This window comes from Canis lupus, chromosome 7, assembly GCF_048164855.1.
Source record: "Canis lupus baileyi chromosome 7, mCanLup2.hap1, whole genome shotgun sequence".
Classification (NCBI taxonomy): Eukaryota; Metazoa; Chordata; class Mammalia; order Carnivora; family Canidae; genus Canis; species Canis lupus.
The window spans coordinates 45,364,512-45,388,629 of record NC_132844.1 but is presented as its reverse complement, the minus strand read 5'-3'; the positions used below and the strand labels follow the sequence as shown (position 1 = coordinate 45,388,629).

Here is a 24,118-nt window from a genome sequence, read left to right as displayed (position 1 = left end):
AACTAAGGGACTACCTGAGAATTTTTGGTGTTTAAGTAAACTTCCATTATTTTGGGAGGTGTTAAGAACATCAAATTAGGAATCTGAGGAAGATATTTCTCATTTCCCTGGTGGCAGCTGGTAAAATAGTAAATCAGAAAGCAACTAAATACAATGTTTTAAGAAACCCTTTGCAAATTACATGGCACTTCAGTTGCTTCTGGTTAATTTACATGTGAACTTCTCAAGGCTTATGACCCCCCCGCACTAAAACAGTCTCTAGCATTTGTAAGTACTCATTATATATTTATTGTTTGAAAGATCACCTAAAAATTAAAAATCATCTGTGATGTTGCTTTCATTTTTAGATAAGCTCTTATTATTTAAAGCTGTACATTTGGAAATACATATATTTTAATTGTGAAATGTTTCTTTAAAATATTTCCTTTAGACCATAGAAATGATTGAGAAAGAGCAGAGAGAAGTGGAAAGACGACCAATCACAAAAATAACTCATAAAGGTGAAATTGAAATTGAGAGTGATGCTCCAATGAAAGAACAGGAAGCAGCCATGGAGATTCAGGTAAAAATAATAAAATTGTCATGTTTTGTAGTGCTCAAAACATGAAGATTCAGAAAAGATTTATTTGCCTAAAGTGTACTTAAAGGTGAAAGAAGAATTTTAAGAAATACATATATTTTAAAGTAGCTCATATTATTGGTTTCACAGTTTTTTGAGAGTGTTTACAATATTGTTTCTTGTATGTAGTTATACAGACTATCTGCATCACAAGCACCTGTTAAGCACTTGTTAAAATGTAGATTCCCGGGGTCTCTGTGACTTGGTGAATTCTTTAGTAGGCCTGTCAATCTCTAAGTGCTTCTTAGGCAGACTGATATGAGAGCTTGGCATAGCTTTTCTTGCTTTCAAATATCAGTGAGGAAATTTATGAAATCTTCTTAGAGGCCTTTTATTTTATTTTTTTTTTTAATTTTTATTTATTTATGATAGTCACACAGAGAGAGAGAGAGAGAGAGAGAGGCAGAGACACAGGCAGAGGGAGGAGCAGGCTCCATGCACCGGGAGCCCGACGTGGGATTCGATCCTGGGTCTCCAGGATCGCGCCCCGGGCCAAAGGCAGGCGCCAAACTGCTGCGCCACCCAGGGATCCCTTAGAGGCCTTAAAGAATGAGTAATGTTTTGAATTTTTGTTCTACTTTAGGTCATAATTAACATTTAGCATTTATTTTTTAAAGAAATAGTGAAGGAAGCACCTAGGTGGTACAATCTGTTGAGTGCCTGACTCTTGGTTTTGCTCAGGTCATGATCTCAGGGTCGTGAGATCGAGCTCCATCTCAGCCTCCTTGTTTGGAGTGGAGTCTGCTTGAGATTCTCTTTCCCTCCCTTCCCTCTGCTGCCGCCTGCCCCACTTGCTCTAAATAAATAAATAAAATCTTAAAAGAAGTAAAAACCTATGAATGGAACAGTTTTCATTTTAGAGAAATATCAATATGAAATATAAGTTGATTTTTAATAATTGGGGCTGAATTTTGCTAAAACTTTTTACTTTTTTTTTTTTTAAAGGAACCTACAAGTAACAAGTCATTGGAAAAGACGGAAGGAACTGAAAAACAAAAAGAAGAGATTGATTCTATGTCCAAAGATACCACTAGTCAACACAGACAACATCTTTTTGATCTGAACTGTAAAATTTGCATAGGTAATTGGAACTTTTTCTTTCTGAAATGCTGCTTTCATTTTGAAAGATGCTTGTGTTTGTAATTTAGATAGGCTATGTTTTTTCAGTATAGGGGAGGTACCTGTTCACTCCCTTTGAGAAGTAGCACATTTTTTGACTAACTGGTCTACAGAGTTGAGGTATAGTTTGTTACTGTGGTATAGTTTATTGTCTACAATTAATTGTATTATGTATAATCTAAACTTAACAACCCTGGGGACAAAAGACCAGAATTTAAGCATTAGAATAGGCGCCAGAAATGTTGGGCAGTTCTGATGGTACCGTCATTTATTAAATGAAGGAGTAAAGTAGCATTTGTATTTTTTAATTATATATAACAAATGAAACAAATCCTAAAATACCTTTTCTCTAGTACTCTTCTGTTTGGTCATTCATTCAGTAAATATTGAATTCTTGCTGAGCAGTTTCTGGTGCAGGGAACATAGTGGTGAAAAAATCAGATGTTATCCAAACTTTAAGAAAAACTATAGTCTAGCAGGAAAGACAAACAGGTGATGATTTGAGTTACAGAAGTACAGTATTTAGCTAGCAGGAAGACCTAGCGTAGACTGGGGCATTGGGGGACGTGGCTGAGGAATTGACATTTGAGACATGAAGGTTGAAAAATAAGCCTACAAGGAGAGAAAGACCATTTTGAATAGTGGGAATGGCATGAACTTGAATTGAATTTGAGAAGAGGAGAGAGGGATATGATTTGTTTGAAGACCTATTTATAGAGCACATTTTGTAATATCTTTTTGCCTTTCAGACTTGAGATTGTGACTTTGTAGTAGTGAAATCAATTTAGTAAGTAGTTATTAACATTTCAAAAACAAAATAGAAAATACCACAATGACTGCACTTATAAAGATGAGTATCTATAACAAAAAATATATATACACACATACATACATATATGTACATGTATATATATATGTGTGTGTGTGTATATATATATATACACACACACACATGCACACACACCCCCACAGAGGGGTGTGTGTGTGTTTAAATATGGATCATGGGATAAAATATTTACAGATCATGATCAGAAATGCTGAAAATATACTTTTGTAGCTGCGTTGAAGATTTTTGGTCTTTAAGATCAGTGACAGTGACTATAAAAGGTTTTTTAGCAAGGGAATGACATGATCAGATTGTAATTTTATGAAGATATCTCTGACTTTGAGAAGAAATAACAGTGGGAGAAGCAAGGAGAGGAAGGAGGGAAACTCCATAGGAAGCCTTTACACTAATCCAAGTGGGAGATGACAGTTTTAATTAGAGTGATTAGAGTGGTCATTGGAAATAAGTGGAGGCTTTAGATACTCACATTAGGTAATATTAATAGATGTTGGAGATTGATTAAATTTAGGGCATAAAAAAATGGGGATGTAATTAAGGAAGAATTTAAATTATATTCAGTTTGTTTAAAAATAGAGGATCAGGAAATTTGTAAACCTTGGAGACATGGCTCTTAAGTTTTATTTTATTTTACTATAATATGCAAGGAATATAATATAATATAATATTATAATAATATAATATGCAAGGAATGATACATACCTTGTACAGTAAAATGAAAATTCTTAGGTTAATCTATTTGCTGTCCACCATCTTTGGATTAGAGGCTAGATGAAATTTATTTTACAAATTAAGTAATTTTCCTGTAATGAAAATAATCCTATCTTTTCAAAGTTGTGTTTACATATTTTACAATCTGTACAGTGATAAAGACTTAAAGGGCAGAATGTTTTTAGACTTTGTTATTCTTAAAGAAAGCCATCCATGGTATGATAATATTTTTAAGTACACAGATTTAGTTCTGTCTTAATAAAAAATATTCTTAATCATTTCTGTTAATTTTAATCATTTCCATGGTAATATTTCAGTAAATTTATGGTAGCACACAAAAACGTTTGTTAAACACTACTACACTTAACCTATTTTCAGAAAGTCTGAGTAATTTTTTTCCTTGTTGATGCTATAGCCTGAAATCAATGTCATTTTTTAAACTTTAATATTTTTCATATTTAGTAACTAGGCACTGCACTATGCATTTATGTCATGAGCTGCTGCTGTATGTAACACAAAGTAGGATGCAGAGTTGTTTTACTCAGTTCTGAAGACTTGGAATTTGGTGTAGTTGAGTTAAAAGAAAATTGCTAGGGAATTAAGAAGCCTAGTTTGGGTTCTAGTTATAATGTTTCCATTCCAGCTTATCTAAGTTAGTTAACATCCTCTTTTCCTAATTTTTCATATCAGAGAGATGTAATATAACACAATATGAGAGATAATGATAGTTAAAAATTACCCAGGAGATCTAAGGTTATGCAACAAGATTAGTTTCAGATTCAGAAAAACTGAGTAACTTTAGAAGCAAAAATAGATGAAGTTACAGAAATTTCAGATTACAAAAATGGTTTATTTTGGTGTCATCTGGTGTTAGGTCGAATGGCACCACCTGTAGATGATCTTTCTCCAAAAAAAGTTAAAGTTGTTGTTGGAGTATCTCGTAAACATTCAGATAATGAAGCAGAAAGTATAGCAGATGCATTGTCTTCAACCTCAAATATTTTGGCTTCTGAATTCTTTGAAGAGGAGAAACAAGAGTCTCCGAAGTCAACATTCTCTCCTGCTCCACGGTAATTTTCTCTTAGCTACAGTTTCTATAATAATCATTCTAGATCTTTGCCAAACTATGCTTGGAGGTCTTCAAAAACACAAAAGTAACATACTTCTCAGGAACCTTCCTTTTGAGAAAGTAACTGTACCTTCTTAAACACTAAACTAATTGAAATAAAAGAATAAGACTCAAAGTTAATTTAGAGATTTGAGTCTGTAGGTGGGGACTTGACTTTAAAATTCTGTTTAATTATGTTGGTCCAGAGAGGCAAGAGATAGGTCATTTAAGAAAAATTGCTTGTACTTCTCTGGACGTCATCTAAACCACTCATGAAGGATGATTTTGTAAAACATGATCACATAAATACGAATGTAGTTTTATAAAGTGAAAATATAAACTGATCAATAGTCTTTCCATATTTTGGCTTTCTTTATATCCTAAAATAGAAGTAATTGATGACTTAGTAGAAAATAGATTTATTCGTGAGCATATCTTTAAGCTAAAAATTTTTAATGTTATATTTTAGTCCAGAGATGCCTGGAACTGTTGAAGTTGAGTCTACCTTCCTGGCTCGATTGAACTTCATCTGGAAAGGTTTTATCAACATGCCTTCTGTGGCAAAATTTGTTACCAAAGCCTATCCAGTGTCTGGTTCCCCTGATTATTTGACAGAGGTACTATGAACTTTTTTACCCTTTTCTGCTTGGATTGACATATGTGTTTCTCAAAACAGTAGGAGAGAAAACAATATTATAAATAATAAAAATATTTTATTTTCATTCATAAGAAAACTAGACAGTGATCCTAAAACCATTCAATTAATGAAACTATGAGTTCACAAATGGAGGGTTTGTTTTTTTTTTTAAGATTTTATTTATTTATTCATGAGAGACAGAGAAGTCAGAGACACAGGTGAAGGGAGAAGCGCAGGCTCCTCCACACAGGGAGCCCGATTTAGGACTCGATCCCTAAACTCTGGGATCATGCCCTGAGCCGAAGGCAGACACCCAACCACTGAGCCACCCAGGTGTCCCACAAATGGAGTTTTTGAACTATAGGTAACTGTGTTCTGAAAGTTTTAAACCCACATGTCCTATACTCCAAGATGTGCTTTACTATGTCAGAAAATTAAAAATTAATGAGAGTCTGCATGGAGAGCCTAAGTCTTTCTTTAAATATAGATTTGATAAAAGATTGTCCTACTTAGTATGCTCTTCAGTGTTAGCCTGTCAGGAAGATTTTTTCCTTGTTAACAAGTCTTGTTATGCAGTATTTACGGAAAATAAGCAGCTGTAGTATTATATTATGGTATATGAGAAAGTATGCCATTTTTGAACTATTTTGAAGAAAGTTATATTTTTCTGTTGATGCAGAAAGAAAATAAATCCATACACTTGTACTGTATTTTTGTTGAGGTTACATTTTCTATTATGTTCATATCTTACATTATCCTTTTCCATTCATTTTCAGTATGCTGACTATGAAGGCAAAAATTAAAACAAAATTCTTTCAGTATTTGAAAAAGCCAAAGTTATAATTATGTTTTAATAACTTAATTATTTCACATATAGTTTTCTTGGCAAATAATTTTAGAAACATTGATTTTATATGAGGAGAATTAAATGGACTGGACCCCATGATGTTGTTCTTTTTAAACAAATGTGTTTAGAAATGTAGTCTGACCAGTCTGTGGTGATGAGAACTCTTCTTTTAAATGGGAAAGAAGTCCTAAACAGTTTGGACTTGATTTTAAACAAAGCTATTCTCCTTTCTGGGCCAGTTTCTGTGTGGTTGCTTTCTAGAATTCTATCTCTACTTTCTACTTTAGTTTAGGACTAAAATCCCAAATATATGTTTAAAGCAATTAATAATTTAAATAAACTTAATTGAACTTAATATCAATTAATTATACTTTTTATGACTCAGCTTCATAGAAAAAAGAAATATACTGGTTAGTTTTAAATATTTTTAATTACATAGTTAACTGATTTTATGTATAGTCATCTGTTTTCAGAAAGATTCTACCATTTGAAAATATGAACTTGCATTATTACAGTGTTATTCCTTACTGTGCAAAAATATGCTCTATAATTAAATTCGATTACTTCTGAAATCCGGCTATTAATGATTAAGTAATATCCTTACCCACTACCACCAAGCAAAGGTGGGGGTGGGAAAGAAGGAGGTTGGAGAAGAAAAGCAATATTCTGAAATCTCTTATATTCTGGATTGTCAATGTGTCATATGCTTGCCACTGCTGCTTCTCTTTACCTGTCTTTCGTGCTGAGAACTGATATGACCTCAGATTCTATCTCAGTTGTATCTTGGGTACCCACGTTAGTTATTTGCAGTTGACATTTGAGGTGTAAAGCTTGATGGCTGCCCCTGTACTTTCTTGTTTTATGATACAAATCTTTTTATTCACTTGTTTTTTTATTACCATTTGAAATTAGTCTTAGAGCTAAATTTGAATGAATTATGAATATTATAATAAAGATATTCTGTCTCTGTTGCTCATCTTCATTTTTTACTCTAGGATCTACCGGATAGTATTCAAGTAGGTGGCAGGATATCGCCTCAGACAGTTTGGGATTATGTTGAAAAAATTAAAGCATCAGGAACCAAGGTAAGGAAAATTTCTTTAGTTATATTAGCATGAGAGAGTATTTGAGAAGTAAATCATTGGGTTCTTTATGCAGGGTACCCTGGGGGATGGAGCCAATACAAATTATAAATCTACATAGTATGCCTGACAAAACTGAACTAAAGCCATTTGCTAAAAGCTCAGAACAGCTCAGTATTCCTTTTGTAGGTTTTTCTTTCTTTCTGGTATGCTTTCGTAATGATTTCTGTCAGTGTTTTGGAAGAAATGTTTTAGGTTTATGTATTGAGATTCCTCCTGGATTTTTGCCTTGCTTTGATTATAGACATTTGTTCACTTAGGGCATAGGCTAAGCTGCTGCACAGAGAGACCCTAAAAGTATAGTGGCGCAAAGAATATAGAGGTTTGTTTTTTTTTTTAATATGTCAGTGGTTCAGAGTAGTTCTGGGGGCTCTTGTTCTACAAGATCATTCAGGGACCAGGCTTCTTCTGTCTTGTTATTTGACTGTTTCCAAGAGTGTTGCCCTTTTCAGTCAAACATGGTCAAAGCTGACTTATCAACCTCAAGAGGGAAAAATGAAGAATGCCTGTTTGTTTTAAAAGCAAGACCTGGAAATTGCTGTTAACATTTCACTTCCTCTAACTTACATTGGCAAGAACTTTTTAGTAACGTAGCCTTATGTACCTGCTAAGAAGGCTGGGAAATGTAATCTCACGAAATGTTGTCTCTCTTGGTTGGTGATGTGCCTGGCTAAAAAGCTTCTTTTTGTAATAAGAGGAAAGGACGAGAATAGATAGTTGGTAATAATTAGTAGCCTCTATCACAATATTATTTTTTTCTTTTCTCTCTCTATATTTTCTATCATTTCTTTAACTTGTAGAACATGACTATGTAGGAAAACTTAATCATTAGAGGAAATTATTTTTTCCCTCCAAGGATGATAGTACCTAGCATATTACAGACATTAAAAAAATCTTGAATAAAGGAACATTAATTTTTTATCTTAAGACTAGACCTGTTTAGTAAGATTAGAAATAATCCAAAATGGATGATCTCAAGCTAAAAAGAATATATATTTTTCAATAATAGATTTTAGAATTTAAATTGATAGAATACAAATAAACTTTGAACCACTCTAAGAAAATTACAAACACTTACTTGCCTTCACTTTCTCATGATAGTAAAAGTCATGGGAAAGCATTGGGAATGTATTACCCTTGGACAGTTTGGGAATCACTCTTATCTATCCATATATTTCTGCCTGACACTTTATAGTATGCCTCCTTCCTGAACTGACTGAAACACTATAATGTTACCTCTAAAAGGGGACAGTTTAGATGACATACCTTTTATAAGAGCTAGAACCATAGTTTAGATCATTTGCACATTTTTCTTTAGGATCTAACATCAATTTAGACTTTATCGCAGGTCTGGCACTCTTCATTTTGACTGTACCTTCATGAAAAGGCATCCAGTTTTTTACATTACCAAATTAATACTACACTGGGACACCCTTTTCTGTTGGAAACAAAACCTAGAACCCAGAGGCACACAAATAAGTTCCCAAGTAAGCCAAATGATTCTACAAAATTTATGGCCTCTGTGTTTTTTAATTCTCCCACACAGCCTCTTTTATTTCTGTATCCAGTCCTTGTAAATTGGATTTGCAGTGGATTTAAGTATTCTTGTGTATATGTACATGGCAGTATTCTTGTGTACATGTACATGGTACGTGGTGGTGGTAGGTGATATTTTCAGTATGCTGAAAACACAGGCAGCCTTTTGTGGAGGCTATAACATCAGAAATGAGATTGTGTAGATACCAAAAAACTTAGGTTTAAATATGTTCTCTGTCACTGACAATTGTGTCACCTTGAGCATACTAATTACCTTGGGACTCAGTGTCTCATGGGACACCTTCAGATAAAATGAATCTATCAGTGGATCAGCAAAGATCTTCTGTTAAGAGTTGCTGCCATTTATTATTTTTATCTACATTCAAGTTATAAATCATGTTATTTGGCAATCATCATTATAAAATTAACTAGATTATTACTAATTGAGAAATGATATTTAAAACCAAGCTATTCTTTAGGTTATTTTAAACAATCCTGTATTATTTTCTTGAATAGGAAATTTGTGTCGTTCGCTTCACACCCGTAACTGAAGAAGATCAAATTTCTTATACTTTGCTATTTGCATACTTCAGTAGCAGAAAGCGCTATGGAGTAGCTGCTAACAACATGAAGCAGGTTAAAGATATGTACCTTATTCCTTTGGGTGCTGCAGATAAAATTCCACACCCTCTTGTGCCTTTTGATGGACCTGGTAGGTACACATTTTAATAATAAGAATGAATAAAATAAAGTGGGAGGTGAGACTAGAGTTACAGAAGGGATTCTTTCTTTCCCAGGATCCAGCCCTCTAGAGCTAACTTGAAAGGGGCAGGTGCCCACTTAATAGGCTGTAATAAGTTAGATGCAGAAATGTACCCTTTATTGTAATGTTTGAAAATGACTATTAATTGATGTTTTTTATTTTATACAGGGCTTGAACTACATAGACCTAATCTGTTGTTGGGCTTAATTATCCGTCAAAAACTGAAGCGGCAACATAGTGCTAGTGCTAGTACTAGTCACACAGTCGAGACTTCTGAAAGTGTACCAATGACTTTGCCACCTGATAAAAAAAGTAAAATAGACGTTTCCACAGAAGAAACACCAGAGGAAGAAAATGACTTTTTTAATTCTTTTACAACTGTATTACACAAGCAGAGAAATAAGCCTCAGCAGACTCTTCAGGAAGACCTTCCGACAGTGATTGAACCTTTAGTGGAAGTCACCAAACAGGAGCCACCAAAACCTTTAAGATTCCTTCCTGGGGTATTGATTGGCTGGGAAAATCAACCTTCTACTCTGGAATTAGCAAATAAACCTCTTCCTGTGGATGATATACTTCAGAGCCTTTTGGGCACTACTGGTCAGGTATATGAACAGGCTCAATCAGTGATAGAACAAAACACTCTCAAAGAAATTCCATTTATAAATGAGCAAGCTGACCCCAAAGCAGAGAAAATAGATAAAGTGGAAATAACTGATGGTGAAACCAAGGAGGTAAAGCTTAAAGTAGATGATCTTTCAGAATCTGCAGGTAATTCAGTAGTAGGAGGAGAAGAAACATCAGTAATGGGGTCTTCTTCCATTTCTCCTGGACCTTTGACAAGTCTTAGCCTCAGAGGTAAGCCACCAGATGTTTCTACAGAAGCATTCTTAACAAATTTATCAATTCAGTCAAAACAGGAGGAGACTGTGGAGAATAAAGAGAGAACATTAAAAAGACAGTTGCTACAAGATCAAGAGAATAATTTGCAAGATAATCGGACTTCAAGTACTAGTTCTCCATGCAGGTCTAATGTAGGAAAAGGAAACGTAGACAGTAATGTCAGTTGCAGTGAAAACCTTGTTGCTAATACAACAAGGTCCCCACAGTTTATCAACCTGAAACGGGATCCTAGACAAGCAGCAGGACGAAGTCAGCAGATAACTGCTTCAGAAAGCAAAGATGGAGATAATTGTCGGAATGGAGAAAAACACACCCTGTCTGGTCTGTCACACAACAAGGAGCACTTAACAGAACAAATCAGTGTAGAGGAAAAGTTGGCTTCTGTAGAGAAAAACTCCTGTGTTCAGCAGGGGAACAGTTCAGCAGTTGCACAGAACTCACCATCAGTAGAAAACATACACGCATCTCAAACAGAACAAGCAAAACCTTTACAGGAGGATATTTTAATGCAAAATATCGAAACTGTGCACCCATTTCGCAGAGGGTCGACAGCAACATCATCTCATTTTGAAGTTGGAAACACATGTCAGTCGGAGTTTCCTTCTAAAAGCATCAACTTTACTTCCAGAAGCACCAGCCCCAGAACAAGTGCAAACTTTTCACCCATGAGGCCACAGCAGCCTAACCTTCAGCATCTCAAGTCTAGCCCTCCCGGATTTCCATTTCCAGGGCCTCCTAATTTTCCCCCACAAAATATGTTTGGATTTCCACCACATTTGCCACCCCCTTTACTTCCCCCTCCAGGCTTTGGCTTTGCTCAAAATCCCATGGTTCCCTGGCCTCCTGTTGTTCATCTGACAGGCCAGCCACAACGTATGATGGGTCCCCTTTCACAAACATCAAGATATATAGGCCCACAAAATTTTTACCAGGTTAAAGACATTCGAAGACCAGAAAGGCGCCATAGTGACCCTTGGGGTAGGCCAGACCAACAGCAACTGGATAGGCCATTTAATAGGGGGAAAGGGGATCGACAGAGATTTTATAGTGATTCACACCATTTGAAAAGAGAGCGACATGAAAAGGAATGGGAGCAAGAATCTGAAAGGCATAGACGCAGAGACAGAACCCAGGACAAGGACAGAGACAGAAAAAGCAGAGAGGAAGGGCACAAAGATAAAGAGAGGGCACGGTTATCACATGGTGATCGAGGAGCAGATGGAAAAGCAAGCCGGGATAGTAGGAATGCAGACAAGAAACCAGATAAACCTAAAAGTGAAGACCATGAAAAGGACAAAGAACGAGAGAAAAGTAAACATAGAGAAGGAGAAAAGGACAGAGATAGGTACCACAAAGATAGGGATCACATTGACAGAGCTAAAAGCAAAAGGTAAAATTTGCAGGCTGCTTCAAGATTACATTTAAATAACTGAAATGTATCTTAAAAACTTGACAATTGCCTGCTAGGATTGTGCCATCTTTTAAATTTTTAATATTGGTGGTTTGCAGAACAATAAAATCTGTGTGTTGGTGCAGACTGCTCTCTGTCCCCAGTGCCCATTGTCCCTTTCACACCGACTGTCCCTAGTTATAGGAATTTAATATTTTTAAAAGTTTTACATTGCTGTATATTCAAAGATTTGTTTTATTAATATGCAATAAAGGCTTAGAAATTTTAGTTTTATTCCTTACTTGGTAAATACGGTTAACTATGGAATATATTTACTGCCTCTAGTGAATGTCCTTTATATAATGACTAATTTGAGAGTAATGTGTGCTCTGTAAGTTTGTTTTAAATTGCACTGTTTTTAAAGAAACTGTAGAGGAGCAACAGAAAGCCAAGCAACTTCATAATCAGATTATATTAATCATTTAGTTCAGCAGTTTTGACCAAGAATCAGATGCCCAAGGAGTACATTTATTGCTTTAATCTGCATTCATTGAAGGCATTTATTACCATATACTACAACGTTGTGGTAGGCCATTTTTTTCCTTTTCATTTTTGGCTCTTTGGAAACTTGAATACTTAAGCTTGTACATGATCTTGTGTTTTGCTATCCTTTTTACTGTAAAATGTAAATATTTTAAGGGATATTTTGATTCTAAATATGATAAAAGAATTTCTCACCTATTTTGTGTGTGTGATTTGAAATTCAGTAGTAAAAGTATTTCTTCTTTAAAGCTTTAATTATCATCAGATACTAGACTCTTTCTCCATCCAGAACATACAGACAATAGCTCTCTGTGCAGGCAATAGATGAGGGAAAAAACAATTCTATATCATGGATTACAGGCTATTGAAATAAATCATGCAGTTCTAAAGAGGTTAGAATTGAGAACTACCAATGAACAAATGTGTAGCTATAACGCATTATATAGGTATGTTTCTGAAAACTTGTATACCATCAAAATTTGGTACACTAATTGTTAAACAGAACTTATTTAAGAGACACGTGTTGTGAATCTCTGTAAAATGTGTAATTAACTGATTGTTGGTGGAGGTGGGGAGAGGAATATAGTTTTGTATGCCAGTTTTGCTTGAAATAGCACATGGAGGCTATTGTTAATCCAAATTTAAATTTATTTAAACCCTAAATTACCTACTGTATTGATTGTTATAATTAAAAAAAAAATAGCTACCAAAAGATACTAACACTTGAGACCCAAAAAGAGAGGGGGAAAAAACAGTATTTGAACTCATTTATATTAATGAAGACAAATATAAATGACTTCACAAAATTAAAAAGATAGTTTGTTTTCTTAAGTCTAAAGATTACAGTTAAAAATAGCTTTTGAAATTGATTCAGCTTTGCTGTTCTCACTGGAGAGAAAAGGAGTTTGAATTCAAAACCAAACATTTTGTCTCATTTGCAGCCCTTTTTTGTCATCCTTATCCTCTGAAATCAATCATCCTAAAAGTTCTGAAACAGAGGACTTGTATTTAAATAAAGTTTGTTTAATTTTGGTCTACTTTTCTTTTGGAAATTAACTTGTTAGAAAACTAGTATGTTTGCAAACAAAACCCAAGGTCACTAATCTTTTGCACCATTTTGATGAAATTGTTTTCAGGGTTTTACTGAAAACAACAAAAACCCACTTCAAAAAGTTAGCATATTTATTTCAAGTATGTAGTAAGTCTGCTTTCTCTGATTTATCTGGTTGTGGGGTAGAGCAGACACTGGGTTTTTTGAATTTTATTTTTTATTTTTATAACTAAAGAAGAATGGTCTAACCAGTGGAAGAAAGCCTTTAAGTTAGTTTTTGATACTTTTTAGTCTGTAGTTTCTTGTGTATATTGTGATGATTAAAGTTCTTTCTTCATACCTCATTGGAACATGATCCATTCCATAGAGGCCCATATTAGTAGTGGCCATCTCCTGAGATTATAGGGCTAAGCGTTAGAACCAAGTCTCTCAACCTCCTGGTTGACTGAAATATTGTAGAGAGTAGGGGAAGTATAGGTGTATGGAGTAATGTTTTAACTTGTGAGGAAAGAGGGGAAAAAGAAAAGTTTTCAGTGAGAAGTAGATCCAAAGCTATTCTCAGTCTTTAAGTCTCACCTACAGCTAGCCTTACATAAAGATGAGTTAAATGAAGTACATCTTTGTTTCTCCTGTCTAAAGGAAAACTTGCTCTGTATAAATGGTTTGATGCTTTTTACAATTTAGAACCATCTTAAGACAGTTTATACATTACGTTACTAAGTTAAATGTACCGCAGTGTCTCAGTATTTTAAAAATGCACCTCTTGTAATCCTCTGTGAACCCTCTGTATGTCAGATCCTGTGTGGGGTGCTTTATATAACCCGTGGTCAGCCTAAAAGGTGAAGACTCACCTTAAAGGAAACTTGTACTTAGAAAACTTTTAAAACTTGCTTAAGGTTAGACTGCTATTGTCAGAAATGAATTCTAGCTCAGTTCTGTTTTTCTCCAAAGTCCATATGCATGTCAGTTGTATGAGAATTGAGAACAGGAGAGAGAGACAAAAGCCTGGTTACTATATAGGCCTTTCATAGCCTCTCCTCTGTTTCACCAACCTGTCTTGAAATCCTTTATTGGACAATGCAGCTCCTCAGAATGAGCAGGAAGACACAAAAACCTGTAGTCTCCCTTGCATAGATTTGCAAAGTTTACATTCATTTCAAATCCTAATTCTCAAGCCCTCTTTTATCTTCTATTGCTGCTGTGACAAATCATTCAAAACAGTGGCTTAAAACCACACAAATTCATTGTACATTTCTGTAGATCAGAAGTCTAAAGCAGATCTCAGCAAGTTGAGATCAAGGTGTCAGAGGAGTGTATTCCTTTTCTGGAAGTGTCTTGAAAACATGAGTCTAATAGAGGCAGAACAGTCATTGGGAGAGACTCCCAACATACGTACTTAAGGAAAGTATGACTACGAATACCCCCAAATACTTATTTTTCTGTGAAAAACTTTTTCTGTGAAATAACTCCGTGTGTATGGATATATCTACCCAAGCTGTATTTTTAAAATATTCCCCATTTAAAAGAGGATACTTTCCCCACAAGGTTAATGATTTTTTTGCAGCAGCTTCTTTAAAAGGAATCTTTTCATTAAGTCATTTTGACTTAGAGGAAATTGCTGGGTAGCAGTTCTTATTTATTTTGTGCCTATTCTACTTTGTGCTAGATTCTTAGAATTCATCGGTGAGCAGTACCATTAGCCTCCAATCTCTTGGAGCTTGCAGTATAGTGTAGAAGGCAGGTGGTTATGTCTTAATGTAAAATTGCAGCTGATAAACAGCTTTAAGGCATTCTCAAACTTTGGTTTCAGGATCACTTTACTCTGGAAAATTACTGAGAACCCTAAATATGGGTTCTATCATTTAGCATTTTAGAAATTAAATGTTATAATTTTAAAAACATTTAACAATAGTCCTATCATGTTAATATAACATTTGTATGAAAAATAACACTAAATGCCATTGATTTCATTTTTTGCTCCTCTCCAAAGTCTGACTTAAAGACAGCTGGATTCTCTTAATCTTCTGCATTCAGTGTTCTGCAGTATGTCATTTTGTTTGAAATACATGAAGAAAATTTGACTTCACATGGAATAATTTTGAGAGAAGTAGTATTCTTTGGATCCCCAGAAGATTTATAGGCTTTCAGAGATCCTTGTTTTACACTTTGAGAAGCGCTGCTTTAAAGATAGGCACTCTACATTTATTGAGAGAGAACATGTGGCTGGCTACTGTGATGGGCTATGTGTGTGTGGTTCACTGAAGCTTTGGTAACCTTAGAAGGTTTTCTTAACTTTATACATAAAATGTGTATCTTTAAAGTTAGATATAATTATCATCCATCAAAATTATTTAAGAGCACTTATTTTGATCTTAGTATTACCAAAACTAAAAGGTATGGACCAAAATAAATTTAGGTCAGTTTTTCAGCGAGTATTGGACAATGTTTTCTTGCATGGTTTCTGTTAAAAAAAAAAAACTTTGAGTCTATATACAGACATTTGGAAGTTTTATATTTTGCTTTTTTAAAGATTTTATTCATGAGATACACACAGAGACAGTGGGAGAAGCAGACTCCCCACAGGGAGCCTGATGTGGGTCTCATTCCAGGACCCCGGGATCTTGATCTGACCCCACACTCAACCACTGAGCCACCCAGGTGCCCCTTGCTTTGTTAATATACCTGGGGGCAATTTGTGTTCGCTGAATGGTGCCAAAGCTCTACTTTAGTTCTGGGGCCCTCCAAGAGCATCTGTAGCATTCCTTTCCTTTTTTTTTTTTTTTTTTTAAGATTTTATTTATGTATTCATGAGACACACAGAAAGAGAGGCAGAGGGAGAAGCAGGCTCCATGCAGGGAGCCCGACATGGGACTCAATCCCAGGTCTCCAGGATCACGCCCTTGGCCAGAGGCAGTGCTAAACCGCTGAGCCATCGAGGCTGCCCCATCTGTGTAGCTTTCTGATTGCAATGATGTGGCAAAAACAAGCCTATCTCCCCAATCTAAAATCCCTCAAATGATAAATTGCTTACCTGGTTTCTTTGTATAGACTGGAACCTGCACAGGCAGATTTTGCTTAAAGCATTGAGAAGTTAACCATGCACCAATCCTTTTATTTATAAATTCTCATCTCCATTTAATGATTATATATTTTTCCTTTCAAATTTCACCAGTTGCTTATTAACAAGATGATTTTTTTTTCTCCGCATAGTCCTACCTATTAGTGCATTGGGTTAGTGGTGGTGTCATTTGCTTTGTTGGTGGCCAAGTGGTTATAAATTGTAACAAACGCTAAAAATGCTAAATCACAGCAGCAATAACTACTTCCCAGTCTGCAGCAGTGGAGTGGGGTGGAGAGAGAAAATTCTATTCACAGTTATATCAATAACTTGAGGTTGGGTAAAATGGATTTTCATAAGTTAATGCTTTTAATGATACAGATAGTATAATAACTTCAATAGCATTATTCAGAACCTGTTTTATGCCCAATTTTGAGACCTATAGACTTGAAAAGTGTAAATGAACTTTAATTTTTACATTTGATCAGTTATATAAATACATGCTTTAAAAAGTCAAGTCTATAAGAGTCATAAACAAAATGATAGTTTGCACTACTCTTCTCTCCAGAGATAACTATTTTCAATTCTTTTAGCCATTTCTTAGGATATTTGCCTTCATATTTGTGACCTATACTTAAAAAAAATTACAAAACTGTATTTATTAATGTCTTACTGTAGAAGATAAGTGTTTAACTGTCACCAGCCAACTGTCCTTTCCTCCACTTTCTGTCTTCCCACATTCATGCAATAACTTTTGGTTTCCATATTTAAATTTCACATTATTGTAATCACATATTTACAGCTGAGCCATGTAATAGAAAATGGTTATATATTTTTTCTTATATAATTTTTATTTTTCCTATGGTTAATTTGCTATATTTCATTTTATTTTTCTTTGTGTCAATTATTCCACCTAAATTTTATTTAACAATTCACAGATGAGTAAACATTAAATGAGCTAATGGAGTGAAAACTTTGGAATCAACGTATTTACAGATACATTAGATGTAGGAAAAACAACAAAAGTCATATTTTTAGCTACATTTTATAAACTTACAGAAAAGATGTGTTAGCATTTAGACTACAATGTGCCAAAGAAATAGCTATCAAAACAACTACATTTACACATATATTTTGTATATTGAAGTCATCAATACTAGTTGGTATAATTAATTTTGTTCATCTCCATTAAAAACATTGTATCCCTCGGATTTAATTAGCTCAATTTTTTTTGAATCCTGAAAAAATACATCTTTAATTCTGCCAACAAAATCTTTCTTAAAAATCTCATGAGTCACTTTATTTAACTTTTGGCCATATTCAAAGCCCCCTAGATAACTAATGCCATCATAGTTCAGAGCAACAAATTTTTTGTGAGGGTCAATATCCTCAGAGAGAATTAGATTGTCATCTAGGTAGGCCTTAATAAGAGTCTGATTTTGAATTACTCTTACATGGTGCCATTTATTACAATGGAATGTGCCGTTGCTATAGGTCATATGCACAGAAATGCTTTCTCCTAAGTTGACTGCTATTTTCAAGGACTGATTATGGAGACCAATTGCCAGAAAATCATTTTCTTCATTTTGAGCTTTTCCTATCCATACAATTAAGCCTTCTGTTTCAGTAGTACTGAAATTTAAGGATACGGTAGTGAACTGAAGGTTTCTCCTTCTGTAATCTGGATCGATGTATTTTATATAAGAATTACCCATAAATTTTGCAGTTGAAAATGAAGTTTTGTTTTCACAATACTTTCCTACCCAACCCAAAGCACACAAGCAACTGTAAGAAAATTGATCAGGTATACACAGAGATTGATGAAGACAAAGGTTATTCAAACAATACACAGACTGGTCACATGTGTTTCCAGTCCAGTGTGGCAAACATCTGCAAGAAAAAGTTGTGCCATTTACTATACATTCACCACCATTTCTGCACACATTATACCCACAGGGTGTCCCGTCACAGTCACCTACATTTGAGCCTCCTTTTGCTCCTAATTCAGTTAACTGTAATTCTTGATTATTTATGATAACTTCTCGGACACAACCCTGAAAACCTGAAGGTTCATTTGCTATTGACATAGGATTTACAAGATTTAAGGATGACACTCCTCCAATGTAGAAGTCAGTATTTGTGTCCAGGGAGCTCATTTTAGCATTGGCTTTTTCTGTTACATTTATCCCATCCAGATCTAAGTAGCCTTCTGCACCAACTCTTCCTGCTTTAATCACATGCCAGGTACTTCCATTCGTAGTTACTTTTTGGAGAGTCTCTAGAATGATAGTTCTGTCACCAAGATTGTAGCGAAGTTGAACAAAACCATTTACTAGGGAGATACATAAAAAATCCCCTGTTGAGAAAGAAAACCAGTTAATTAGTAACAGTAAATTGTCGCTCCATTAAAAAAACTTGCCCTTTTTGGCCATTTGAATAAGTTTTGGTTTGGGGGAAAAAAGGCAACAGTCCGGATCAAAATAAAGTTAAGAGAATTTTGTTGCCATTTACAGATCAAAATATAGATGTATATATTCATACATAAATCCTGTATTATTCAGGAATTGGCCACAAGTGATTTTTCCTAGTTGTAAATATTTCACAATGTAAATGTAAATATTCCACAATGAATGTCTTGTGGTACTAAGTTAAAGTGAGGTTTTCCTTTAATGATTTTATAAGGTTAAGGATGAATGGTTAAAAAAAAAGTAACATAGATGTTTTACTCCAAGCTGCTGATTTCTGTTTTTAACAGCAGTTGAGGAAGTAAGCAAGAGAATTAAAAGCTCTCCAAAGTTTCAGTCCTGTCATTGGCATCAAGTTCTGACTACAACTACACAAATCCCTAGTTGAGATCTCTCCTTGGGTGTTTAAAAGGCACGTCCAACATCAAAGTAAAGTTCATATTCTCAGGCTGTGAACTTGCTTCCATACACTTGGCATCTTCTGATCTTTCCAAACTAAGGGAATCCGTTTCTCCTCCGCTTCTTCAAACCAAAAATCTAGGTGTGATCCCTGGTTCCATAATTATTTTTTTTTTTTTTTTGTTTCACAGTAACCAGTCTATCAAAGACTGGTCTACTGAAACAGATTTAACATTTTGGTTCACTGTAAACCTTCTGATTCTGTCTGCCTCTGCCACCTTCATTAGCTCTACTGTCATCTTTAGCTTGATCTTTTGTTGGAGTCTCCTCACTCTTCCTTTCTAATTGAGTTTAGAATCTATACTGAGGCTAAAATGATCTTTTCAAATGAAGAGATCTGGTCATTATACTACCCTTTAATAGCATCCACGCATGTTGAAATAAGAGCCTAAAATCCTTAACGTCTCTGCAGTTTCCCAGCCCCTTTCTCTAGCTTTATCTGGAGTGTGTTCTCCTCCTCTTCCTCCACTCACTATTCCAGCAACAGTGCCCTTTTCTTGCCTCAGCACCTTTGTGCATGTTATTTTCTTTTTCCAGAACACTTCATTCCACCTCATCTAGGTAACTCCTAGTATCCTTCAGATCTGAAATTAAATGCCACTTCCTCAGAAACGTGTTCTTGATTCCTCAGAGTTGGTCATTTTTTTTCTATTAGTACTTTAAGTGTACCATGTTTCTCTTCTTCACAATATTTCTCTCATTTTATAATTATATAGCCATCTGTGAACAAATCTGAACAAATATGATCCAGCATGTATATGAAGTTGCAGTGAGGCATTCAGAGGAAAAGTAAATCCAACTCTGTATGCCAGGGAGAGAATGCAGCCCTTCAACGTAAGACTATTTCAAGAAGTTACCAAGTTGTTTACGTAACAAATCATGGAGATATCTTCCTCAAGACAGCATTTTCCCTTCTCCCTCACATTTAATAGCTAATAAAAAATTTCTTATCCAAGGAAATTTCTTGGCACATGCTACTCTTCCTTTTCTCCTTGGACAGTGCCACACTACAACACCTTCCTCCCAAAAATAGTGTCCTTTTCTTCTACTGATCCTTGTGGTCCACTTCAGACTGTTATTCTAGGATGATTGGGAGACCTAGGAGTTCTATAATCCACCTATGATTTCCACTTGAAAACTAAGCCCACACAAAGTATGGTTCTCTTAATCATTTTTCTCATAGAGAATTTCTAATGAATATAATGTCATTACATCTGTGATTATTTGATTAACAGCTGCCTTGTCCACTAGCTTGAAAACTTCATGAGAACAGGGTGTGTGTGTGATTTGGCCCAACAGTTTATCTCCGGCACCTAGCACAGCTCCTGGCACATAGTAAGATGCTAAATAAACAATGGTGGAATTAAGAAATCACCTTTGTATAGTTGTGGGGTGAAATGACTCAGAGTATTTCTCAAATACTAGCTTGAAGCTAAAAAGCAAGAAATAAAACATCTTTTTCCTGTAATGATACGCAAGTTTTAAAAAAATTCCCAATACGAGGAAGAAATTCACTCCATTTACATATTTTCTAACACGAATAGTATTTTAAGTATAAGATGGAGAGGCGTTTGCAAACTTTTAGATTATATAAAAGAAAATTAAATGTGGACTGGATTATCTAAATTTTTTTGTACCATAATAAGCCAGAACAATGAAACATAATTGATACTAGGTTTTTAAAATGTATACCACTCTGAATATACTTTGTGACCTGTAATGGACACAAATTCACAGGATTATGGAAGAAGTTTCTCTTGCTACTTGTGTCATAGAGTGTCCTTTAGTAAACTGGTACAGTGAAGAGCTACACTGGAATAAAAATTATCTAAAAAATGATTAGGAAAGCTAAAGCTGTGATCTATAGTATCACTGGTCAAGTTGCCAACTAAGAGCAAAGAGAACAGCTCTTGCCAGGGAAGGCTTATTTTAACACAGCGTTGCTGGTATGTTCTTGTCTTGTGAAGAACTGACCCCCCCCCCCCAAAAAAAGGTGTTTTTCTTTTCCCCTTCTGTGTCCCTGGAAGCTAAAATTGCTCTTGTATCTGTATTAGCAGATTTTGTCAAGCAAACCTTTTATTTTAGTTGACTAGAATATGGGTCATGGCTGTAGTCATGGGATATGAATACAGATTGGCATTAGGGTAAGTTTATGTTAGAAGTTGAGTACTAGTGGACAGTCCTAAGAAACTTGAGCTCATAAATGGAATAAAGCTCATAAATGAATTCACCTTGGCTATTTAGTGCCCTTTTAACCATGTCTAGGGCCCTTCCTTCCTCATCTGTGCTGCCATTGCCATGCATCAAAGCAATGTTTTAGGACCTAACATTTGTGAAGGGACTATAGAAGTACAGTAGGGAAATTTTATATACTTTTAGCTCCCTACATTTATCTTCTATTGTTTGTTTGAATATGCTTTAACATTACATTGTGGATGTCTAGGCTTTTTAAAAACATATTTGTGGGGATCCCTGGGTGGCGCAGCGGTTTGGCGCCTGCCTTTGGCCCAGGGCGCGATCCTGGAGACCCGGGATCGAATCCCACGTCGGGCTCCCAGTGCATGGAGCCTGCTTCTCCCTCTGCCTGTGTCTCTGCCTCTCTCTCTCTCTCTCTCTCTCTGTGACTATCATAAATAAAAAAAAAAAAAAAAAAAACATATTTGTGAGGATTATAACTATCAAGAGGAATTCAGGCTGTGATGAATTTGTGCATTGATAACTTTTACGTAGCAGAACACTCACTTTAAGGTATGAAATACTTAAACAGTAAACAGCAATGGATAAACAGGACCTGAGGGCTTATTTCTTTAAAAATCTCTTTCCAAACATCAAATATCTAAAATCAATGAGGATAACTTTGAAATTATCATTTTGTTTTAAATTTTATATTATTTGAAATTATTAAAATTATTAACCTCCAAAAAGAGATACTTTGTTAATTGAAAATTTGTTTTTTTACATATGATAATCTAGTTGGTTGCTGATATCTAAATTTGTTTTTTACATTGTGTATTAAGTGGGCATTTTTACCAAAAGCTCCACTTAGCAGAGAATTAGCTAGAAGGCTTAATTAATGTTTACAGCAGACATAACTCTTAGAGATGGCACAAAGTATGAGAATATCACTTGTATTTTATGCAACCATAAATAAATGAAACATACTTTGCCACTTCATTATACTAATTGAACACTAATAAGTAAGTCTATGCTTTTCATCTGATAAATACCTTTAGGTTAATCTAAGAGAATGTAAAGTTTAGATTTTTAACATTTTAAGGTTTTCATGATTTCCTTATATAAGTGTCAAATGCAGCATCAACCATGACTTGAAACTAATCCATTATCTCGTTCTAAAGTGTTTAAGGCAGAAAAAAGAAAACTCTTGACTGACATAAATTGAAATACAGTGCCATTTAATAACAGGTGTAAGAAAATATGCCCTTGGCTGCCTCTATGTGTTAATGTGTATGAATTTTTTACATATGTAAACATAAATACATATCTAGTGTACTAGTTAGAAAACTACAGTACAACATTCTTTGCCAGCACAGTTCCAAATCTATCTTGATTTTATACCCTTATCACACAAAGGTTAATTCTGAGTTTTTAAATGAGCAGCATAACTACAGCTGATTGTCTTTTAATGTCTCTTGATTTGTAAGTAGAAATTTTCCATTTGTGTACAATTTTTTTCATTTGGCATTTTCACAGGGAGATTTAATCATGAATTTAAAATGAAATATCAAATCTCAGGAAAAAGATCTCTCCTAAGGTATATTTTGTAGTACAATCATGTTAATTTTTTTCTTTGAATTTATCTTTTCTCCTTGAAATTATTTTGAAGGTATTTCACCAGTGCACTGAGATGGAAACACTTGAGTCTAATTCTCTGATAGTTTAATCATTTAGCAGCATATTAAGACACATTCATAAGAGCTACCTTAAATAGTTTATGAAAATCAGGGTACCATTTGTGTTGACTACAGAAAATAGAATAAACTGGTTTAATTATTTCCCAATACTAAAATTTCATTTTCTGAGAAACAAGATGAAAGAAAAGCCAAACACAAAATTTATAAATATTTTGCAATAGGAATGTAACTGTAAATGCAAATGTCTTTGTCAAAATTCTGGAAAAAGATACATGAAAATGGAAATCAACAGTAAAGTAATAAAAACTCAACGTTTTTAAAACTGCAGCATACTACACAGATATTTTTATTCCATATTGTTTTGCGATAATTGTGCTACCTTTATAGTTAAAAAATATTTTTAAAACTTATTTTGGAATGTGAATCCTAGGTTTAGTATTTAGATAACAAAATAACTTAAAAGTTTTGGAGTTATAAATGTGGACAGATTTACGGAAATATATCAATCATGCCTTCCTTTATGTTTTATATACATATTTTGTTCCTTTTGACATAGAACTATTATGCTCAGCTTCAACATCTTTTCTGATGGGATTGTTATACAGTTGATAATGTACTATATTTGGATTTTGCTAATTTTAATTCTAACACAACTCTTGCTATTTTATTAAAATTTATACTTAGAGAGTCAGTTCATTAACATACACTTTGATAACAGAACATACAAGTATCAAACATTTACATATTTTATAGGCTAGGTGACTTAAAAAAATAAAAATACTTCATTATACATTACTTAACAGACTATTGGGAATTCATTAGGATGTTCCCCCCCACAAACATGCTACCAACTTTACCTGATTGTGCTTTTAAGTGTTGTGCAACATAAAATAAGATGCCATCTTCGGAAAGTGGCTGAAACTGCAATTGAATATGTGTGTTTTTTCGAATACGGAAGGAAGCAAAAGACATCCAGGATAATTCATGGCTTCTGAAAGATGGATCACTTATAGATAAAGCTAACAAAACAAAAACATGAGTTAAAAAAAAC

The 24,118-nt window shown here is 34.6% G+C and overlaps 2 protein-coding genes across 13 annotated transcripts in view; one reads left to right on the top strand and one right to left on the bottom strand.

Moving 5' to 3' along the window:
- PHF3 (PHD finger protein 3) overlaps positions 1–13,199 on the top strand; it is a 77,233-nt gene extending 64,034 nt beyond the window's left edge. For all 12 annotated transcript variants that reach the window (XM_072832471.1, XM_072832462.1, XM_072832468.1 and 9 more), the window contains 7 exons: positions 431–562; positions 1,565–1,700; positions 4,168–4,363; positions 4,871–5,018; positions 6,881–6,970; positions 9,080–9,275; positions 9,495–13,199. In XM_072832471.1, the coding sequence (XP_072688572.1) occupies positions 431–562; positions 1,565–1,700; positions 4,168–4,363; positions 4,871–5,018; positions 6,881–6,970; positions 9,080–9,275; positions 9,495–11,623 (3,027 nt within the window). In that variant the 3' untranslated portion in view covers positions 11,624–13,199. The remainder of the gene's footprint in view (positions 1–430; positions 563–1,564; positions 1,701–4,167; positions 4,364–4,870; positions 5,019–6,880; positions 6,971–9,079; positions 9,276–9,494) is intronic.
- Positions 13,200–15,981: 2,782 nt separating this feature from the next.
- EYS (eyes shut homolog) overlaps positions 15,982–24,118 on the bottom strand; it is a 1,513,100-nt gene continuing 1,504,963 nt past the window's right edge. Inside the window, exons 39-40 of the mRNA XM_072832461.1 lie at positions 23,925–24,086; positions 15,982–18,627 (exon numbers count right to left, since the gene is read on the bottom strand). Coding sequence (XP_072688562.1) covers positions 17,441–18,627; positions 23,925–24,086 — 1,349 coding nt within the window. The 3' untranslated portion in view covers positions 15,982–17,440. The remainder of the gene's footprint in view (positions 18,628–23,924; positions 24,087–24,118) is intronic.